Genomic DNA, 19,322 nt, shown 5'->3' with positions numbered 1-19,322 from the left:
TGTTTGATTCAACTAGGCTTTAAAAACAGAGGGATTAAGAATATTTAGCAATCTGACAACCTAAAAGAAATGCAGTTATAGAGTGTATATGCATAAAGTATATGTTTTGAAGTGAGGTTGCTGTAAAACCAACACCTGATGTTCACATTTTCCTGAAAGCAATCATCCTCCCACAGACCTGGCTGGTCATTTACAGTCAGGTCTGCTGCTACTTGCTGTGCTGATGATGCATTGTGATGGCCCTGAGGAAAAGATTACAACCAGGCCAAGCTGCCTAATTTATAACTTTTATCTTTTTTGTTCCACAGGCACATTCATTAAATGTAATTTTTCAGGTATTAATGAAGGAAAAACGTACAATATACGTGAATTTAAGTGTGAATTTGTTGTGTGGTATTTTATCAGGTGTTAACACAGAGAGACGAAAAGGCAAATATGCTGTCACAAATAGAAACAACAACCCTTGTAATCAAACTGACATGTCCGCTGAAATCCTGAACACTGAATTATATATAAACATTTTTTATGGTGTCGTAAAGTGTGTCACCGATCCCACCAGTGGTGCACTTGTTTAGGTGACACCCAGTGTCTCAGAGTTTACAGTTAGTCAAGTAGGTCCACAGATGGTAATATTTATTCAGACAGAGCAAATGGTGTGTTACCATTGCCCCTGGGTGTCTAGACCAGAGCCTATTAATGTCATTCTACACCAGACAGAGGAAAAGGAAGACACGGAGAGGGACAGAAAGAGAGAGATGATGGAGGGAAGCTGAGAGTTTGATAGTGTAGTGGTGAGATGCTACATTCATCATCCCAAACAGAAACTTCCTTGAAAACAAAGGTGGATATGAACAGAATGGAGAGTAGATAGTCAGTGGATATGGAAACATGAGACATGCAATAACAGAAACAAAGACAGCAGACAGACACACTTTTTAAAAGTAAATAGCTGTTGCCAGAAAGGTGTAAATGTGTTATCATATTTAGAATCACAGGAAACATTTGCTGCTTATGAACAGAGCAAACAAAAGCTTCCTGTCTTTTCCAGATTTGTATTTTTTTGTAATTCTTTTACACTGGAATGATGGGAATGAGGCAAAGTTTGAAATCAGGGACGGCAAAGTGAGGAAGAAGTCAGGAGAGAGAGGTTCAGGCCAAGGTGGAGTGTGTGTTCTTTCAGGGGGGTCAGGCAGTGACAGTAGACAGCGTGGTTGTGCGATGGCAGGATACCGGATCAGATTGCAGCCTGGGCTCCCCCCAGTACGCCCAGTACAATGTGCTGCTCTGTTCCCCGCTCCCTGCTCCCAGCTCCCAGCTCACATCTGCAGCCGGGGCCCTTCCTGCCTGGAGGACCACAATCACGACAAAAACACACCCACAAAAATAACAGGCATGCAGGGCCACAGAGGTACACACAGCACAGGCCAGAGAAATGCACCTACGCACCTCACCAGGCGAGGAGTAGCGAATATGAAACTAGACATGGTGGGAAAACAGACAGCCGAGGGGACAAACTCTGTTTCTTTACTTTCTTTCTTAGTGCCCAGTCTTTCTTGCCATAAGCACTTACAGATGGCTGCGGCCTTTTGATGTAAATGTGGGCAAATTACACAGCTGTCATTAAGACAGGAAACAGGGCTGCCAGACACGTGAGGGCTGTTACAACCAGGATTACAGTAGTCTGTACAGTTATAGCAACTGACAGGATACTGGCCAAAGTTCAATGTAAAATACAATTACATGACACTAACAAGGAGATACAAACACAGTATGTTAATGGATAAAACATACACTATCTGTTTTATTTTATTTTTAAGTTTTATCAGTGAAATACTGAGGCGAAAAGGTAGTCACCAGTTGATTTCTGAGAAAAACTCAATCTTTAACCCTTTAATTAAACTTTATACCCAGCCTTTCAGACTGTTTTCAAAATATCTGCTCGGTACGGGATGAATGTATTTTTTCAACAGGTGCCCCATGACTGAAACAAATCGGTCACTGTTATACTCCAACACACTCCTTTTCATGGCAAGACCACAACTGACCAAACACAGAGACCACCAGCTTATTACAACCTGATAGAAAACATATGTGATACCCTGGGTGGCAGACTCACTGTAAAATGGGTTGTGAACTGTAATAGCACAAATCGCACTACTGTAGTTCACCAAAGTCGCCACTAGATGGAGCTGAAAGGGGATCAATTAACCTGGTGGCACTGTTAACAGCACACAGTCCAGGCCTGTTGAAGGGGCTGAAACCCCATGATGTTACACATCAGTGTTTGCTTGTACACACACTATGCAAACAGACACACATTCACAGGAGTGAGAGATAAATAGTGCTGATGCTGACTGAACAAGTAAGTATTAAGCAGAGACTGTCAGAAAACACACACCTAAGCTGTCAGAACACACAGATTGCACAGTCTACACACATCACAAGTGAAGAAAGTGCAACAAGAAACAACCTACAAATGATAATAGGAAGCACACACATGGCACCTTCTCTGGGCCCTGGGTCATTGTATCAATGCAACCTTCCTCTCCTCAGCTCCTTGTCTTAGATGTTCTGTGTGACAATCTTTGTGTATGTATATTATGTATGTACACGTGCATCTCTGTGTGTGTGTGTGTGTGTGCCCTTTCTTTTCTGTTACAGCTGTGCCAAATACCAGACACACACTCCAGCTGACACGTTGACCCCTCACCTCTCACCTTTACACAACGACCACATTGTTAGACACACAGAGCAAGAGGGATGTGCTATATTGACCACAGATTAACACACACATGTATACACACACACACACAAGTGTACAGTTTAATGTTTCAGTCTGCTGCCATTTCTAAGAATGAGCCATGGTGGCAGGTTGTTTGCGGTGAGTCAAATGAGAATCAATAAATTAGAAAGAGTTTATTATAAAGTTAATTTCCAAACTGAAAAACCCTAAACTAAACTCCGGTTGCTCCTCAGCCACCAGCTGCGTCTCCATCCACCCAGCTGACCACAATGGTAAGAAGTATGAGCAGAATTCTGACTGCAGGTTATAATTTCCAACATGCTGCTCTATAGTTAAAATGTATTTATAATGCCTTCTGTACACAGACAGAAAATCTATTATGAGGTCTCGTGCTGTAAAAAGGAGAATATTAGAATGTATATTATTTATGTGGTATAAACTGACGCTTCTGGTTGTTAGCTTGAGGTTGTAGATGTCTTTGACAGTGTCTGCAATGCTGCTCCAGAAGAGAAAAATGGCTCATAAAGACATGACAATGACAGTAACGCCTCACTGAATCTCAAATGTAACTTAGACAAAGGAGGAAATGATGAAGAACAGCAGCAGCAGAAGACTTACCACAAACAGAGTTACTAAACAACAACCTAATTTCAAATAATATGCCAACAGCAGCATTATTGACAAATCTGTGGGCTGCCTGCAGAGACAAACACACTGATTGACACTTGATTTTAAATCAAGTCTACCAACAGGTGCACAGGCCAGGGATGGATTTTGCAGAAATCACCATTCTTCTACAGCTTTCACTTAAAATAATAATAAATAATAATAACTCTCAAATACTTTTGTTTTCTTTAGATACAGAGACGGCGATCAGCTGTGATCAGCAGGTGAGGCTTTGAACCTCACATCTGAGTGACATCATCAATCAATTGCATGTCAGCTCCTCCTCCTTCTGTCTCAGACAGATCATGACTTTATTCAAAATTACATTCATAATTGTGGCTGTAAGCTCTCTATCCTTAGTTTCTGGCTCATAACACCCCCCTCTAACAGTGCTAATTTTAGAGTATCTATACTAATGACTCCCACAGCCCATGTGGTGTATAACTCAATGCAGGCCAGTGCCAAATTGTACTGTACTGCAGTTCCCTGTGTACCATTATGTGGCCGGTCTGTGTGTGCTCCACTGATGATGCCAACGTGTATCATGCCAGAGTCTCGTGTGGTTTCAGGGCAGAAGGCCGCAGGCTCAGTTTGGATCTGAGGGTGGATACTGACACCACAATGGCCTACACGGGACCAGAGAGGCCTGACCAGGAGACACTCAGTGGTTCCATGTAATGTGCTATCACATGTATAGAGCACAAAATTAGAAAGCAGTCTAAAGGCTGCTGAGTGATAAGCCAGCTCAGCTCTGCCTGTACACATCCTCACAGTCTCCACTAAGGTTCAACTGGTGATAGTTAACCAATGATAACACAGCAAAGCATTTTTAGAGGAAAAATGCAAACTTAACATAAGTTGATGTAAGGATAGAATCGTCTCAATCGATATTTTAGAAACTTGTATATGAAACTGTGCAGCCAATGTATGTATCTTCAAATATCTTCTGAGTAATGACTAGTTGCAGCCAAGAAGACAAGTCAGACTTATAATAAAGAAAAGATCAGTGGACCAGCATTAAATAATAATTGCCAGCACTGATTACAGTGATGCTTTTTGTCAGTTTGGAAATCCCCACATAAGAAATACACCCTACAGTCTGGAGTTTTATGGGTGTAATTAAGTTGCAAAAACAAGCGTGCAGAGGTAGTGGAGTAAAGAGCAGTGCTGGAGGACTTTACCTGGCTGTGACATGATGTGCTGTGGTCCATACTATTGCACTTCTGCAGGGAGATAATCTTAAATATGTCCAGATAGTGAGAGATGTAAAATAAAATGTATGAAGAGAAGCATTTAAATATGAAAAATAAGTTAAGTTACCCCTGCTGTAATTCTTGCAGTTATTTTAAAATCATTAAATGGCTCCTCATAATCCATATAATGTTCAATTATTGTTTAATTTCTTTATCTAACATTGTTCTGTTTTTTTCCCCTCTCTTACTCCCAGTGCTTGATGGGATAGTCTCCAGTCTGTAAATGTGATCAAAACAAACTAGTGTGAAAAAGAAATACATTTTAAAAAAAGCCTTGCACTGCATCAGGATCCTTTAAGTCCCAAAAAACTGCTGCCGAGAAAAAGAACTTTTCTGTGATCATTGATGTTGCAGAGGCTCTTTTTCCATGAAGTCTAAAACTGACTGATCAACATTAGAAGCAATTTTCAAATGGAGAGACTGCATTGATGTCTGGAAAAGAGATGTACATTAACATCACATGTAAAAGTACACATCTGGTCTCCCTGCTCCCTCCTACATTGACTTCCTAGAAGCAGCAAAATAACAGTGACTCGGAATAGCATCCTATACAGACAGTCTGTCATTATAAAGTTGGCACACTCTGCTGCCGTCGTCGTTGTACATCTTCTGCTAAAACGGAATGTCTCGAAGGAATGATTATCCACACACACAAACCACTAAATCATCACCTATAAAACCAAGGCAAAAAGGGAACAACTGTCTTCTACTCGCTCTGCTCCCGTAAGTCTGCAGTGTTACTGTGGTTTTATCTGAGAAAGGCTGTTCACAGTCTGGATGTCATGGTTTAAATCTGAGGCCTGAGAGGTGTCACAGTGCACATCAGCTACAACCACAGTCTGGGCCTTATCTGTGCATGCAGATGTGGTTTTTGCATCTGCAGTTAAGACTCAGAATGAAGACAGGCAGAGTTTGCACAGAGACGTGTGAAAAGGAAATGACAGTGTTAGCCGTGCCAGAGTTGTTACATGTTCAGCCTCCCGCTTCGTTGACATCTTCAAACCAGTGGATATTAACAGGCACTTAAAGAGGGAGTTCCTGCAGTGTTGATGACAGCAGTCTCTCTGAATGAGAGTAAGGACAGCCTAGAAGGCTCAGCTCAGGGCACAAACTATACTAACTCCAGCACTCCACTTAAACACCTGTGTTACATGTAAATGAATGTACAATTAAAAAGTACATTAAAAAGCAGTGATAGGATGGATGTGGATCACAAAAGAGCCACAGGGTACCATGGCCAGCCATAGGAAAATTCAAGGGGACAAGGTTAAAGCTGCCAGACTGACTCACATGGGACCAACAGAAGCCTGAAATACCACACACTTCCATACAGTCACAGGAGCGAACTGTCAAAATCCTGCTCTGCCGCCACATATAGTAGCTCTATTCACCAGCAGTGAGAGTGAGAGGGAGAGCAGGGTTATGTTATGTTTAGCCAAACGGAGACAGACTGCCCTTTGAGGAGCTCTGCTTTGAAATGAGGTTGAGGAACATCCATGTCAAGAAAATATTGCCCTCTGATTTTCTTCTCCTTTGAACAAAACTATGCTTTCATGCCTCTCTGGGCTGGCTGCTCCCTGGCTGATGGCTGTGCCTCATCCAACCCCCTACTTTTTTCTAGTCTTCATTCTCTCAGGGAAGAAAGAATAAACATGAGAAATTGTGACCACTTTTTTCTCTAAATCGGTCTTTCACTGCCTGGGTGGGGCGCTGTTATAATGTACACTCACATCTGCCACTGCGCTACACCGTGCGCGCACAGGAACGCGCGTCCTGACACACCAATAACGCGTTGGTTCAGTGAGGCCAGGCGCACGCTTACAGGTAACAGGAGCGTTTTGTTTGCGTCACTCTGACATTATCACATGGTCAGGTAACCAAAAGACTTTTTCTACAGCAAAACGAAACACCACCTCTATAAGTATCCTTTAAGATAAGAAACACAACCTGCTGCAGGAGTTGCGCACACAGAGACGCATTCAAATACATGTGGCATACATTTCCACACCCTGAGAAAAAACATCCATAGCTTACAGACGCATATACAAACAGATCTGTACAAAGCGCACATAGACAGGGAGACACTAAATGCTTTCACTCCCAAACCCCTGCGACCGAGGTGCACAGCCGCATAACAACCTATTCATAAAAAGCAAAAATGTCTCAGGCTTCCGCCTCCAAAATACACACGGGAGACGACGGGAAGGTGCAATCGCCACTCGCAATCTGAAAATGGAAACGGGGCCAAAAAATACACTGGAGGAGGCAAGTCATGTTACAAAAGCCTCCTTGGTCCTTAAGCTGCACCAACTGTCCCGAAACCTATATGCAAACGAAGAATAAAGAGCCGCTCAAACTCATGAAGCATTTCTCAAATAAGTTTATATAAATAAGTTAAAGTAAATTAAACTGTTTTGGTATATGCGTAATTGCACAGGAGGCATCTCCTCTTGTACTTCAATGACAAAATGTAGGTAAAAAAAGATCGTCAAAAGATCAGACTCATCCACAACTGGCCGCTTCCCACATTCTATGTCTAGTATCGTGTTTGTTAAGTGTTGCTGCATTTTTGAGAATATTTCTATTTTTCTTTGAGTCCCCGTGTGCCATTCCTCATCAAAAATGTCCAGTTCGATCTAAATTCATGGACTCAGGTGAATCAATGGATTCTCTGTGTCTAAAATAACTCGGGACAGCTAGTGGTGCGTCAGGGAACTGCAGCACATACAGATCATTCCTTCAACTTATCTGCGGAGAGTGAGGGAAGGGGAGAGGGTGCAAAACTTCACTAAAAGCGCGGTGCATCATAATATAGCACTGACAAACAAAAATGTGTAATCACATCTATTCTCACTCCCTCACAAACCATGTCTGATGTTTGAATGCTGCTAAAAACGCGTAAATCACTCTACAGGCCTAAAATTCCTCCTCCTTGGCCAACCAGAGGGACTGATGGATGGACTGGTCCACAGGCTGAACTGGTAAACACCCAGACAACCTCACGCAGCTGCTGCTCCATGGCTCATGAACACACACACACACATCAACTTCCAGCTGCAAAAAATTCAAATCCAATGCACGGGATGTTTAGGCCTGAAAGGTCTTTGCACCGTCATAACCCTTTCCCCCTCCGGATATAGAAGTGCCTAAAAGGAGTTTCATTTTGATCAAACTAATTAGAATTCTCGTAGTAAAACTGATAGAATGGATCAAATTGATACCTCGGACAAACTGCTCAAAATTACTAAAAGAATCAACAACGTGCCTGAAATGTTTAGTCCAACAGTTAAATGCAACGTTTGGTGAGATGACACCTGTCAGCAGGCTGCTACTCATTCAGAGAGGGAGGCAGCTGTTTATTTGTGTCCAAATAAACCATGAAATATTTCAATGAAAAGAATTAACAAGGAAACGTGACAATGTATAAGCAACTAATCTTCTGTGATCGTTGGTTTATAAGGAGCATGCAGAACATCTATTATCGGACAGAAAATATTAAAGATACGTTTTACGATACAAATACCGTAAATAATCTAAAAAACATAATTTGTTAGCTCATTTCTCAAGTTGTGAGTATCTTTTTTCAAATTTTCTTTTTGCATGTATTCTTTAGATTTTCAAACTAACTTTGTGTCAAGTCCTGTGCTCTTATGGATCACAGGAATCGGGAATTTCAAGGACACACTGAAAGCACAAACTTCAAAGTGTGCTGGTCCTCATGAAATAAATGCCCAATAGACTTTGAAGAGTGTGGGTCCAAGTGCTGATGGAGCATCGCTGACTTCATTTTCTGGGAAACTTCACAGAGTCAGGTGCGCAAGTATCCAACAGGGAGTGAGGTTACATTTACTACGCACAGCGTTGAGAGCATAATGTGACTAAAACACAAACGCAAACTAAACATCGTGTCAATAAGAGAAACTCTCTTACCTGCCCGAGCCACGGTCGTCTGGCACATGGCGAGCGCAACGGTTACCAAGGCGAAAGATGAGAAGTCCATGCGCCATGGTCTCCGTTTCTTCCGGAAGGGACATGCTCCAATATCCATAGTGTTGCAGGAGTTTGCCGGCCTGGTTCAGCTGTAGATGTAGGATATGTGGGATGTTATCCTCTCACAGAAAGCCAGCCGATGAGAGGAGCCCGACTGAACCTTCTGTGAGGCAACAGACAAAAAGGCACGCCTCTGGAGACGTCTCTACCTCTCTCCTGGAGACTTTCCTTTATGAGTTACCCAAGTTAATGCACAAAACCTAAACACTAAAAGGGGTTTGGGATGAATAAATATCTTTTATTTTAAAGTTTAACCCCTTAGTGCTAAAGCCCCATTGAGTCAGATTGGGTACAAGTACCCAAAGTGGAGAGAGCAGCAGAGAGAGACCTGGAATCACGCTCTCTCTCCGTTCTCTCTCTTTCCCTCTCCCCTTCTTTACTTTCTCACACGAAGAGTGAGAGCATGTGTGTATGTGTGTGTGTGAAGAAAAAAAGGAGAGAGGGAGGGGGAGAGAGAGAGAGAGAGAGAGACAGAGAATGTCCAAAAGGGGAGAGGGCGTGCGTAATTGCGCACTGGGCGCACATACACGAAAGAACGTCTGAAAGTGCGAACTAAACAGTTTCAATAATAGACCATTTCAGCACACCCACATAACTTTAACCGCCTTTCGGTTAAATAAAAGTTTGGAGTTCAGGGAAAAAAGTATTTTCTAAACAATCCTTGACTCCTCTTTACCTTTTGTTTCCTACTTTCTGTGTCTGTGACATGTAAGCCTACTGCCGGCTTTATAAACCAACAACTTTTCAGGTAATTCCAGGATGAGAAAGCAGGACCGCGCTCTGTGCTGTGCTTCAGCGTGAGTGAGCGGCGGGACAACCAATCAGACGTCTGTCCGCGCCACTAGCCACGCCCATTTCACTGAAGCCAAGGCGCCCTTCTGATTGGTCAGCTCCACGTGGCCTTGTTTTGCAGCATCAGCTCAGGTGTGGAGGGGCAGCGAGGGAGACAAGAGACTACTGGGAAAAAAGACAAACATGATTAAATGAATTTACGAGTCAGTATATCGGTTAGTTTGATTTAATTTGACATTTTGAAGCAATATTCTTAAGCTAATAGAACTATTGAAGGCTCTGTGCTGCAAAAAGTTTAAAGGTCTAAAGAATCCAGAAAGCAAAACACAGTTTTTCCTTTTTTAACTGTTTTAACAGTCCAGCAGTAAAACCAGCAGCATTTGTGCTAAGATGAGAATGACCTTTGGCATCAGCACAGGACTCCACCTGCACCTGCTGCCTCCTTCACCTTGCAGGTGCAGGTATCACAAAGTAATGTCCCTACTTGTTCAGGCTCAGTCCTGCTGTAACAGAACCCCACAAATGATCTATTTTCTGCAGGAGAAGAGCCTCCTTTCCCAACAGTATACAGTTTACAAAAAGTAAAACGCTCTATTGGAATGCATGATTGTTATTTTATGTGTGTGCATTTGTTCCACGAAAATACATCAAACCCCTGGAACATCAACTTTAAACCCATCCAGCAGTAAATTCAATAGATATTCCTTTCATACGTTGCATTCATATCCCTACCTGTCATAATCAGCATCTCCTATGTCTATTTCCAAGCTTTCCATGTACCCAGCTGTCTGCCTCGTAAATGTCTCTCAGCCCATCGTTAGTCACTTTCTTTGAGAGCAGACTTCACAAACAGAAAGCAGTAATCAACAGTAATTATCCCTTGATGCTCTATACCACTCACTCTTTCTCACTACCTTTCATTTCATCCCACCATTTGTGTGTATGTCTGAGGGGGAAAGGTGTGTGTTAAGTGTGTTTGCATTCTGTGGTATTTTCAAGATAACTCCCTTTACTATTGTGCTGTGTGAGGGCTTAGCAGCAAAAGGCATGGTTCATTTTATATTTGATAAAAACAATTTACTGTGGTGACAGACAGCATTCTGTTTCTGGGACAGCAATAGACATACATACGTTACATATATTTTAAATGCAGCTGTCTTTGAGGACGTGGCTTAAAAGTAATGGACACTGTTCTATCTGAAAGTCCTGCAGTACAGCTTTAAACAGTAACCCACAGCAGCCTGGCATCTGTCAGTACATTTCTTGTTATACATTATATGATATTTTTGGACTTTTCCTTTTTCTACATACAAATTTCCAAATGAGGAGAAAGGGACACGGTTAAGGCAAGATGTCCATGTTTGAGTTTCTGTTCAGCAGTAATGTTCTGTCTATGGGTTTGCATACAAGCCTGCCAAAAGAAGAAATTGCACTGCCCTCTCATAAAGAAAGTACAGGGGTGAGCTTTGATGTATACAAAATGAAAAGGAGAGGCCAGTGTGTGTGATCATTCTGTGAAACCATCAGCTACGCTGCTGCATCCATCAATTATCCATCAGAAACTGGGCTTCGGTAGTTTTAACCCTATATATTACTATATGAAAACCAATATAGAATTCTGTGTTTTCAGATGTAGAAGAAAAACCAAAAGTAGGAATAAAACAAGAGGAGGTCAACAGAGCAGCTAGAAACCAAAAGTGAGAACTGCAAAGCAAACATTGGTGGAATAAAAAGAAGTATAAACAAAATACAACCAGAATGTTATTCACCTGAACGCCTGTGAAATATTTTAATATTTGTACACAGTGTAGATTTACAGAGCTAAATCCAGGAAATGCGCCCTCAGTGTGGCAGCTCTGGGTTTTTATTTTGGCTTCCTGGACACAGCGGGTTGAGTGTTTTTTTGAGGACAGACTGTTTGGTTCTGGCCCTCTTGTGTTCTGAAAGTAGATGCCACAGGCTGTAAAAAGAGACACCCCAGGAGACATGTGTGGTATGTGTTTGTGCTCGACTTTTAAGTGCAAGTTCAATTTTTTACTCACTTCAAGCATTCAAATCCAGGACTTGACTGCTGTGTTTTGTTGTGTTGTCTGACAGAAAACTGTGGCTACAAGAATCATTTGTCAGAGATCACCCCTTCTTTTGACACGTCTGTGTGTTTTACAGTCTGTTTAAATGCAAACCATTCACACAAAAACACTAAATCTGTGGGATCTGTGCCTTTTTAGGGGATACAGGCAATCAACCAGTCTTGTCATTGGGTACATGGGTCTTACTTTTTTCCATGGGATGAATAGAAAATATAATCCAAAGAAAAGACTGTATGTATATGTGACTAACAGCATGTTCTCAGCAGGTACCTACTTGTTAAGATGGCTGACTTCCTGTAGGTTGAATCTGTTGTGTGCCCCTCTCGATGACATAACTTGATGTGGATTCAGTCAGCAGCTTCATGCTCAGATTCTGGAGATCAAACTGAAAAACACAGATGACAAGTATGATTTTGCAGGGTGCTACTTTTTCTGCATATTTTCCTGTTTCCTGTAAAAACAGGAAGTTATTCAACACTATAATAATGGTTGATGTATGGGCCAAGACGTCTCAGAAAAATATGTATTTTTGGGGATGTTTTTGTCTTTTGTCAAAGTTACCATCAGAACCAAGAACTCTGGAGCAATAAAATCTCTCTGTTGGACATTTCAAACAAGTTATCACGTCCACAGAGCTGCATGCAGTACAACATGAACCACAGGATGACACTAAGACATGTCACCTCAGACATTCGGTCATGTATAAGTAGCACCCTGAAGGCATGAAGTCTGGCTTTTACTCGTGCAAGAGGATGTTGCTTCGGGTCTGTGTAGCAGTAATGTAACCCTAACTAAAAAGTATGTTTGCTTTTTTACAGTCTTAAAGTGTGAAACTGCACACAAGTGTTCTTTTGATCACAATTACTCACACAAATATACAGCCATAGAGGCACAGCGTTACATCACCCGCTCCTGCAGCATCTGAAGAGGAATTCAGCTTTAAAATCTTCTCTAGTGCAGCCATAGTATACAGTGTTTCATCCACACCCTTTGACATATGCAGGATAAACCAGCCCTGCCTTGGCAACAGTATAATCAACACAATCTGCTGAGCATTCACATTATGGAAGTACCACAAATTCCACATGGATGTCCCCACCAGCAGCATGACTTCATCATCCTGAAGCAGACCGAAGACAAGTCTTAGTAACCACATTACCAAGAGGTGAGGCTGCTAAAATAACCTGGCATCAAAAGGCAGGTGTTTCCACTTGTTGAATCCAGACCCTGTGAAGCAGGTCAATGTGAACCCTACAATTATTCAATTAGGCTTCAATGTCAGCTGAATTTCTATTAGTATGTTCCTTATAATTTTCTGGGCAGCAATTAATGGGTTATAAGGACCACAGGGATTCCCTGAGGGGACTCTCTATTAGATGTGGCCACCCACCAAACTGATTTCTCACAATCCATCCAATCAGAGGCAGTGCAATCCCATCTGACTCTACATTTAAAGAGTGACTAGTAAACAGCTGATGGAGCTACATGGTGCAGAAACATCTGGGTCAACAGAAGCAAGGGAGATTTCAAGGATGGATGAGACAAGAGTAAAGGCAAAAGATGGCATTTGGACACACTGAGCAAGTGCCTGTGGGCAGCTCGCTCTGTGCGCCACATTTCCAAAACGAGAACCTTGTAATTACAATAAAGCGGCCATATTATATTGCTGACTTCCTTGAAAAGTCTGTATTTTACTGGGCAGGGCTGCAAACGCACACACACCCTGCTAGCCACAACACACTGAAATAGATCAGAGCAGAGCCTTGCCTGGGAGGAAACGGAGAAAGGGAGTGGACTGATACACTTGGTGCTAACAGTGAGGTCAAAGAGGGTGCGTATCTGCGTGTGCATGAATATACACTCGGCCCAGCCTGGTGAAACTGCAGGAGGTGTGCTGAGCCAGGTGAAAAAGGGAATTCAGGCAGAGAATGGGTCAGTGATTTTCAATCTGGCCACCAAACACACCCAGCTAACCACATACCTCGAAATAGGCAGGAGAGAGGGAGGAAGAGGAGGAAGGCTCAAGGGTGAGGACGGGGCAGAGTGAAGGAGGAGGAGGAGGTACAGCAAGGGTGCACAGAAGTGGGTGTGTTTTTCTGTGGGGTGAGCGTTCATAAGCTCTGAAGCTTTCATGCCAACTGATGTATAACAGAATGTGTGTGTGAGGGAGAGAGAGTTTATATAGGAGAACACTATATTTATACACCGTGTCTTTTGATGATACCTGATAACTGAACTAAAAAAATTCAATGTGTGTGTTCTCTTCTTTCTAATTCCCAGCATGTCTCTTATGCACATCCTTTTCATTACTGGCTTTCAACACTCAGCAATTCTTTTTTTGTGGGAGGTTGACGGCAGCTTCCTTAGCCTTTGTCGTTAAATTTAGCCATAGGTGAGCTCCAGGATTTGCTCAATTTAGCACAATTACTCACTGTTAGAGGGTAATTTGCCCAGATGGTGCATAATGGCTGTACTAATAAAAGGCAACTAGAAGGACTGTTGACATAGCATGAGCAAAAAAAGGAGGAAACAATGCTATATGGAGCCTCTGGGGAAGATATATCAGCATACACGTGAGGAAGAGGTTTGTATTCAGAATGATCAGAAGCACTGTCGTGTAAAAGATCCATATCTGACATAGTAATATCTGGAACTGAAAAGAAAATATGTAATGGGATTTTTTTCTCTCATAAATGCCAATGAATATTGCCTAAGCCTCAAATAACCACATCTAGATCTGCATCTAAATACCAAAATCCCTGTAATGAAACCGAGCCAATGATGGAGAAGAGAGATAGGACTCACATGAAGGTTTGAGGAAACTGCTGCCTGGGAGGGGACGTTAGGGCCGTGGAAAGGTACAGGCAGGGAAAAATCACAGGAATGAATAGAGAGAGGAGAGGTGGAGGGGGGGGGGTGGTTGGGTGGGTGGGTGGGTGTGCAGCGAGCTGGTGGTGGGGGGCACGCAGGCATGCAGAGGGTGAGAGGGAATGAATGAGGCCCATTGATAAAGACGGAGAAAGCGGACAGGGGTAAGAGGAGGGAGAAAAAGAGGGAGGAGGGATCAAAAGGTATTTACACATGGAGATTCCAGAATAAAACTAAGGTGTGGAGGGAAAAGGGTGGATGGAAGGACGGACAGATGCATCTCTAACTGACCCACTGACTAAACGCAGGGTGGAACCTCTGTGCCTTTGACAAGGCAACATATTTGTTCCCTCAAAGTCACACTTTTCCACTAATGAAGTCACCTCAACAGCTGTTAGTGCAGAAGACAGGCGTCTACAGTAAAGCGTGGAGCAAAGTTTCCCTAGAATGACGATTTAGGTAGGAAAGGTTACCTCAGTTCAAAATGAAATAATAACAAAAAAACGACCCTGCTATCCCTGCTCATGCCACCTTTAAATTGTTTGTTTTGTTTTTGGTTAATTTAACAGCTTGTTTAGACAAAATAATTTCAGTCATGTATCAACATTTCAAGATGGTTCCTGGTATCTGGTACAGATGTTAAAAAAATGAAGGTAGATAACGACGTTACAAAACATTTTCTTTTTTAATGTGGCATGTGCACAGATTAAAGGATTTCTTTTGGAAAATATCCAAAGCATTCAACATTTATGCTAGCTTCTGCAACACTAGCCAACATCAGCTTTCCTGCAACATTATTACTAAATTATTAGCAATCACTGTGCCAAGTGGAGAAGCACACCAATTTATCAAAATACTTGGGACCAGTCTGGCCAGTATTTATGAAGTAAAAAACAGGTTAGAATTAGCTGGCAAACTTCATCTAATGCATGAGTGGATGTGATTCAGAATAAACAGAGACTCATTCTGGATACTCATGGAGAGGGTGCTGTCTAACTTCTAGATGCCACCCTGAGTGAATATCATGATGAAAAAAATCTGGAGTGACGTGACTGGACTCATACAAGCCGTGGTTTCTACTAGAATAAACATTTTTGTGTAAGGAAAGAGCATCTCATCAACTTTACAAGGACTGGGGAGCATTTTTGGAAAGCAACCATCAGCAAGCTTGTCTGCAGCTTTTCTTCTTAGTAAAGAATGAAAGGCGAGACGGACCAAGAATGTGAAGCATTAAAAGTATTCAGTCGGTTGAACGATGAAGGGACAGAGGGCAGTCAAGCCCGGCTGTAACCCAGACTAATCAGCTGGACAGTGCGAGGTCGAGGCGAAGGTCAGGTGGGTCAGTTTGGCGCTGCAGTGACACCTTGCTCTACCTGGCCCAGCTGACCATTACAAAGAACTGTGGTGGAGCCAGCGCAGCAGTGGGTTAGTAAAAGCTTTTTCACACCAGCTGCAGAACTGGACGTATTGAAGCTGAGATAATGAGATTCTATACATTAATCCTAGGTCTAAACCAAGTCCTCCACTGTGCCACATAATGTGTTAAATGGGAAATTTTGGCCATGAACTTGAGAAAAACTAATGTTCAAATGTGGTTGAACATGTACTTTTATTATCAGCTTACTGTGCTGATGTTGCCCTGTCTGTGCTGCTGTGCTTAACTCACGCTGTAGTGACATATCCAAGTCATATTTAAAGTCTCTCTTTCTAGACTGACTTGACCTGGAGCAGAAATCCTAACAACCAGCTCCATAGATCAGTGAAGGCTCAGTTCCACACTCACAGAGCCCGCTGACAGAGGGACTCCTCAGCCGGCCGAGGTCAATAAGGAATGCACCAGGGGAGAGGGAGGGAATGTACCACAGGGGTGTTGAGGAAGGGGGTGGGGTGGCAGGGGAGGAAACACAGAAGGGGGAAACAGAAGGGTCTTTTGTGAGACAGGAAGCTGCTGAGACCAGGGCCCTCTCTCTGGGTACAGTAGTGGAGCAGAGAGAGACCTGGGATATGAGAAAGATACGACTGAAGGAACCAGGATGCTTTACCCGTTTTGCAGTTTGATTAGGTTTAATCATAAAGTTTAGGGATTAGATTGTGGTTAGGGCCCAAACAGACTCTTTTACAATGCTGCTGGGCATACTGCTTTCATCAGCAAGATGCTTCTCCACCGTTTTTGTGGGGAAGAATGGTGGCAAGGCGGACTTCACTCAGAGTTTGCTGGATAAATCCTGGTGGTGACATCACCTGCCATTACAAACTCAACAGAATTGGCCCTGAAGTGGAGCTGCTAAGTGATCAAATGCTCTAAAGCATGCAAATAAATATTTTAAATATGGAGAATGCATTCTAAACAAACAAGGAGAGAAGAACAGACTGAGAACAGAATCAGGATCCTTTGCGTGGTTAAAGACCATCTAAAGGATGCACGGACAAAAGATCAAAAAGAGACAAACAAATTAATAATTTCCAAAACAAGAAGTCTGTTTGTGCACAGACACAGATGCTGGTTAATGAGGTCAGGGAAAACCAGCAATAAAAACAATCTGATGTTATGGTCGTGAGCTCATTCCAGTCTGTCTGTCCTCTGAACAGCCATCAAAGGGCTTTTCATCTTTAGGGTCAGTCCCCATCCGGGCCATTACTCTATGAACAAAACATGCACATGCCAAGGCAGCAGCTTCAATAACTGTGATGTGATGCTGCACAATGAAAATACTACCCTCCCTCTTCCTTTTTCTCTCTCCTGTCCCATCTACTCTCCTTCCTCTCCGTCTACTGGTTTCCCCTTTCTGACACATTTCGTCCCTCTCACGTTCGCTTCTGGCAAACAGACATGAGCTCGTATATCCTCCCACACACAGACAGCCGCCCGGTCTCTTTTGTCATGACAGTGAAATTAAGAGGAGGATCTTTGCAATCTTTCCATTACAAATATTCAGCACCAATCCATTCTACAGTAGAATCAGCTAAATAAATGTTGTCCTTAGAGCATTATATCTGATTCTGGCTTATAAATTAGGCCTATATATTTACAATACTTCACCTCAAACTGCAAGTCCAGCTTTCATAGTTTCACAGATTTTAAACATTAACTACTATCCCAGTTGCACCATCATGGTGTCTTCCTGAAAAGTCTCCGTTAGTCTGAAATATTTTTATCTGTAACATTCCCCTGATTAGAAACCAAGACCAACTGTCCTCAGATGTAGAATTATATATTTTCTATGGAACCCAGTTCTCAGTTTCCCCCAGATTTAGCTTTGCTCAAGAGAAACACTCAGTCATCTAAGTGTACCCTGGCTCAGATTATGTCTGGGTATACCCAAAACATAGCATATTATTACAGCTGAAAGAACATGGCGACAGTGGCTGACCAGTAATTTGGCTTTGCTAGATGTTGTCACTAGTCATTCTAGTTCTCTTTCCATCCCGACAGTCTGGACCTTACAGATATAACAGGCCGTAGCAAAAAGATGTCATTAACAGACAATAACAGAGACTAATGAAATTAATTAGCTTAGATTTTACGGCACATCAGGGAGAACTCCCCTGACATCCCTACAAAGTGGCCATTACCTTGATGTACAATTCACTGTGTTTCCTGGGAGCCTGATACAGCTTGCTTTACTTCTATTGATTATTTATTTACAGACACTATCACATGTATAAAAACTGCAATCCTGAAGTTCAGAGGGGGATTATAGTGTTTGAGTGTACCTAAAAGGGACAGCAACTAACAGTGAGCAGCAAGCACCCCTGACATGTTGCCCTGCTGTTTGGCATTTGTCTAGAAAGTCTCAATAAAGCTCTGTCTAGCTCAGATGTGAGTATGTATATTAATGCAATGTGTGGGGTGTTTCTACCACACAGTATCTCCCAAATCGCTGCCTGAAAGTGACTTCAAACACGGCCCATTTATTCAGTGCACAGCAATAACATTCACTTGGTGAAAATTGACATTTGTGAAGCAGAAATTAAGAGGAATTTGACCCCTGGTATAAAGGTGTCTTTCTGCAGAGCTCTGCCTCACAGAGTGGAGGGGAGGGAGATCAGTGAGAAACAGGAGGGAGAGAGGAAAAGGGGGTGGAAGAATTAGAGCCAGAAGGAGCTTGTGGAGTGAAACAGGGGGCAGGAATGATACTGAAAAAGACATGGAAAAGGTGCACAGATAATTTGCAGTGAGCCAAAATGAGCGTGGTGGATAGGAAGTAAAGGTGAAAATAATTCAGGAACAAGGTAGCTCAAGAAATCTGCAGGGAGGAGGGCAGGAAAAGAAGACGGCAAAAAATGGATGACGCCAAAGGCCCTGGGAAAGGTTAAGAACACAGGCAAAATAAAGTTCAAAGGTCCTCAAACATGTCAAAGGGTGTCTGAAACAATGAGGTGAACCATATTATTAACAGTGATAAATATAAAAAAGCATTTAATATATAAATAAAAGCCTTTCACCTGCACCATTTACCTGGGACAGAAAGGGTAACTTACGGTCTATTACTCCCAGCTGAGAAGTTACAGGTTCTTCTCTAAATATGATGCAGCTGACTTGGCTGTAATGTGCTTGGTTCTCCTGAACAGAGAGCTCATTGTGCCTGCTCCCTCTGCTGGCAGCTGCTGGTACTACAGGAACAGCTTCCACTGTGGCACACTTGGCTCAGACATCTGCAACATGGAAAGTGATGCTTAACCTCCTTCTAATTTGTCTACTTATTCAAGCCAGGCTAACCAAACTCTCAAATAATGGTTTATACTACTCTGCTGTTGAGTAATGGAGAGTGTGAACAATCCTAAAGCCCACACAGGAAAATAAAAGAATACAAGAGGGTAGATGACTCAATAATAGTAAGATACTGACCAAATTCAATA

General features: G+C 42.5%; 1 protein-coding gene across 1 annotated transcript in view; it reads right to left on the bottom strand.

Moving 5' to 3' along the window:
- The window catches only part of LOC114425967 (collagen alpha-1(XI) chain), a 45,307-nt gene that overhangs the window by 23,030 nt on the left and 2,955 nt on the right, over nucleotides 1-19,322 (bottom strand). Inside the window, 4 exon segments of the mRNA XM_075353389.1 lie at nucleotides 8,593-8,741; nucleotides 9,389-9,669; nucleotides 11,869-11,979; nucleotides 18,945-19,118. Of these exon segments, the coding sequence (XP_075209504.1) occupies nucleotides 8,593-8,710 (118 nt within the window). The 5' untranslated portion in view covers nucleotides 8,711-8,741; nucleotides 9,389-9,669; nucleotides 11,869-11,979; nucleotides 18,945-19,118.

The sequence above is a fragment of the Parambassis ranga genome, chromosome 2 (genome assembly GCF_900634625.1).
Source record: "Parambassis ranga chromosome 2, fParRan2.1, whole genome shotgun sequence".
Taxonomy (NCBI): Eukaryota; Metazoa; Chordata; class Actinopteri; family Ambassidae; genus Parambassis; species Parambassis ranga.
Note: the sequence above shows the minus strand (reverse complement) of the source record. Positions and strands in the feature narration are given on the sequence as shown.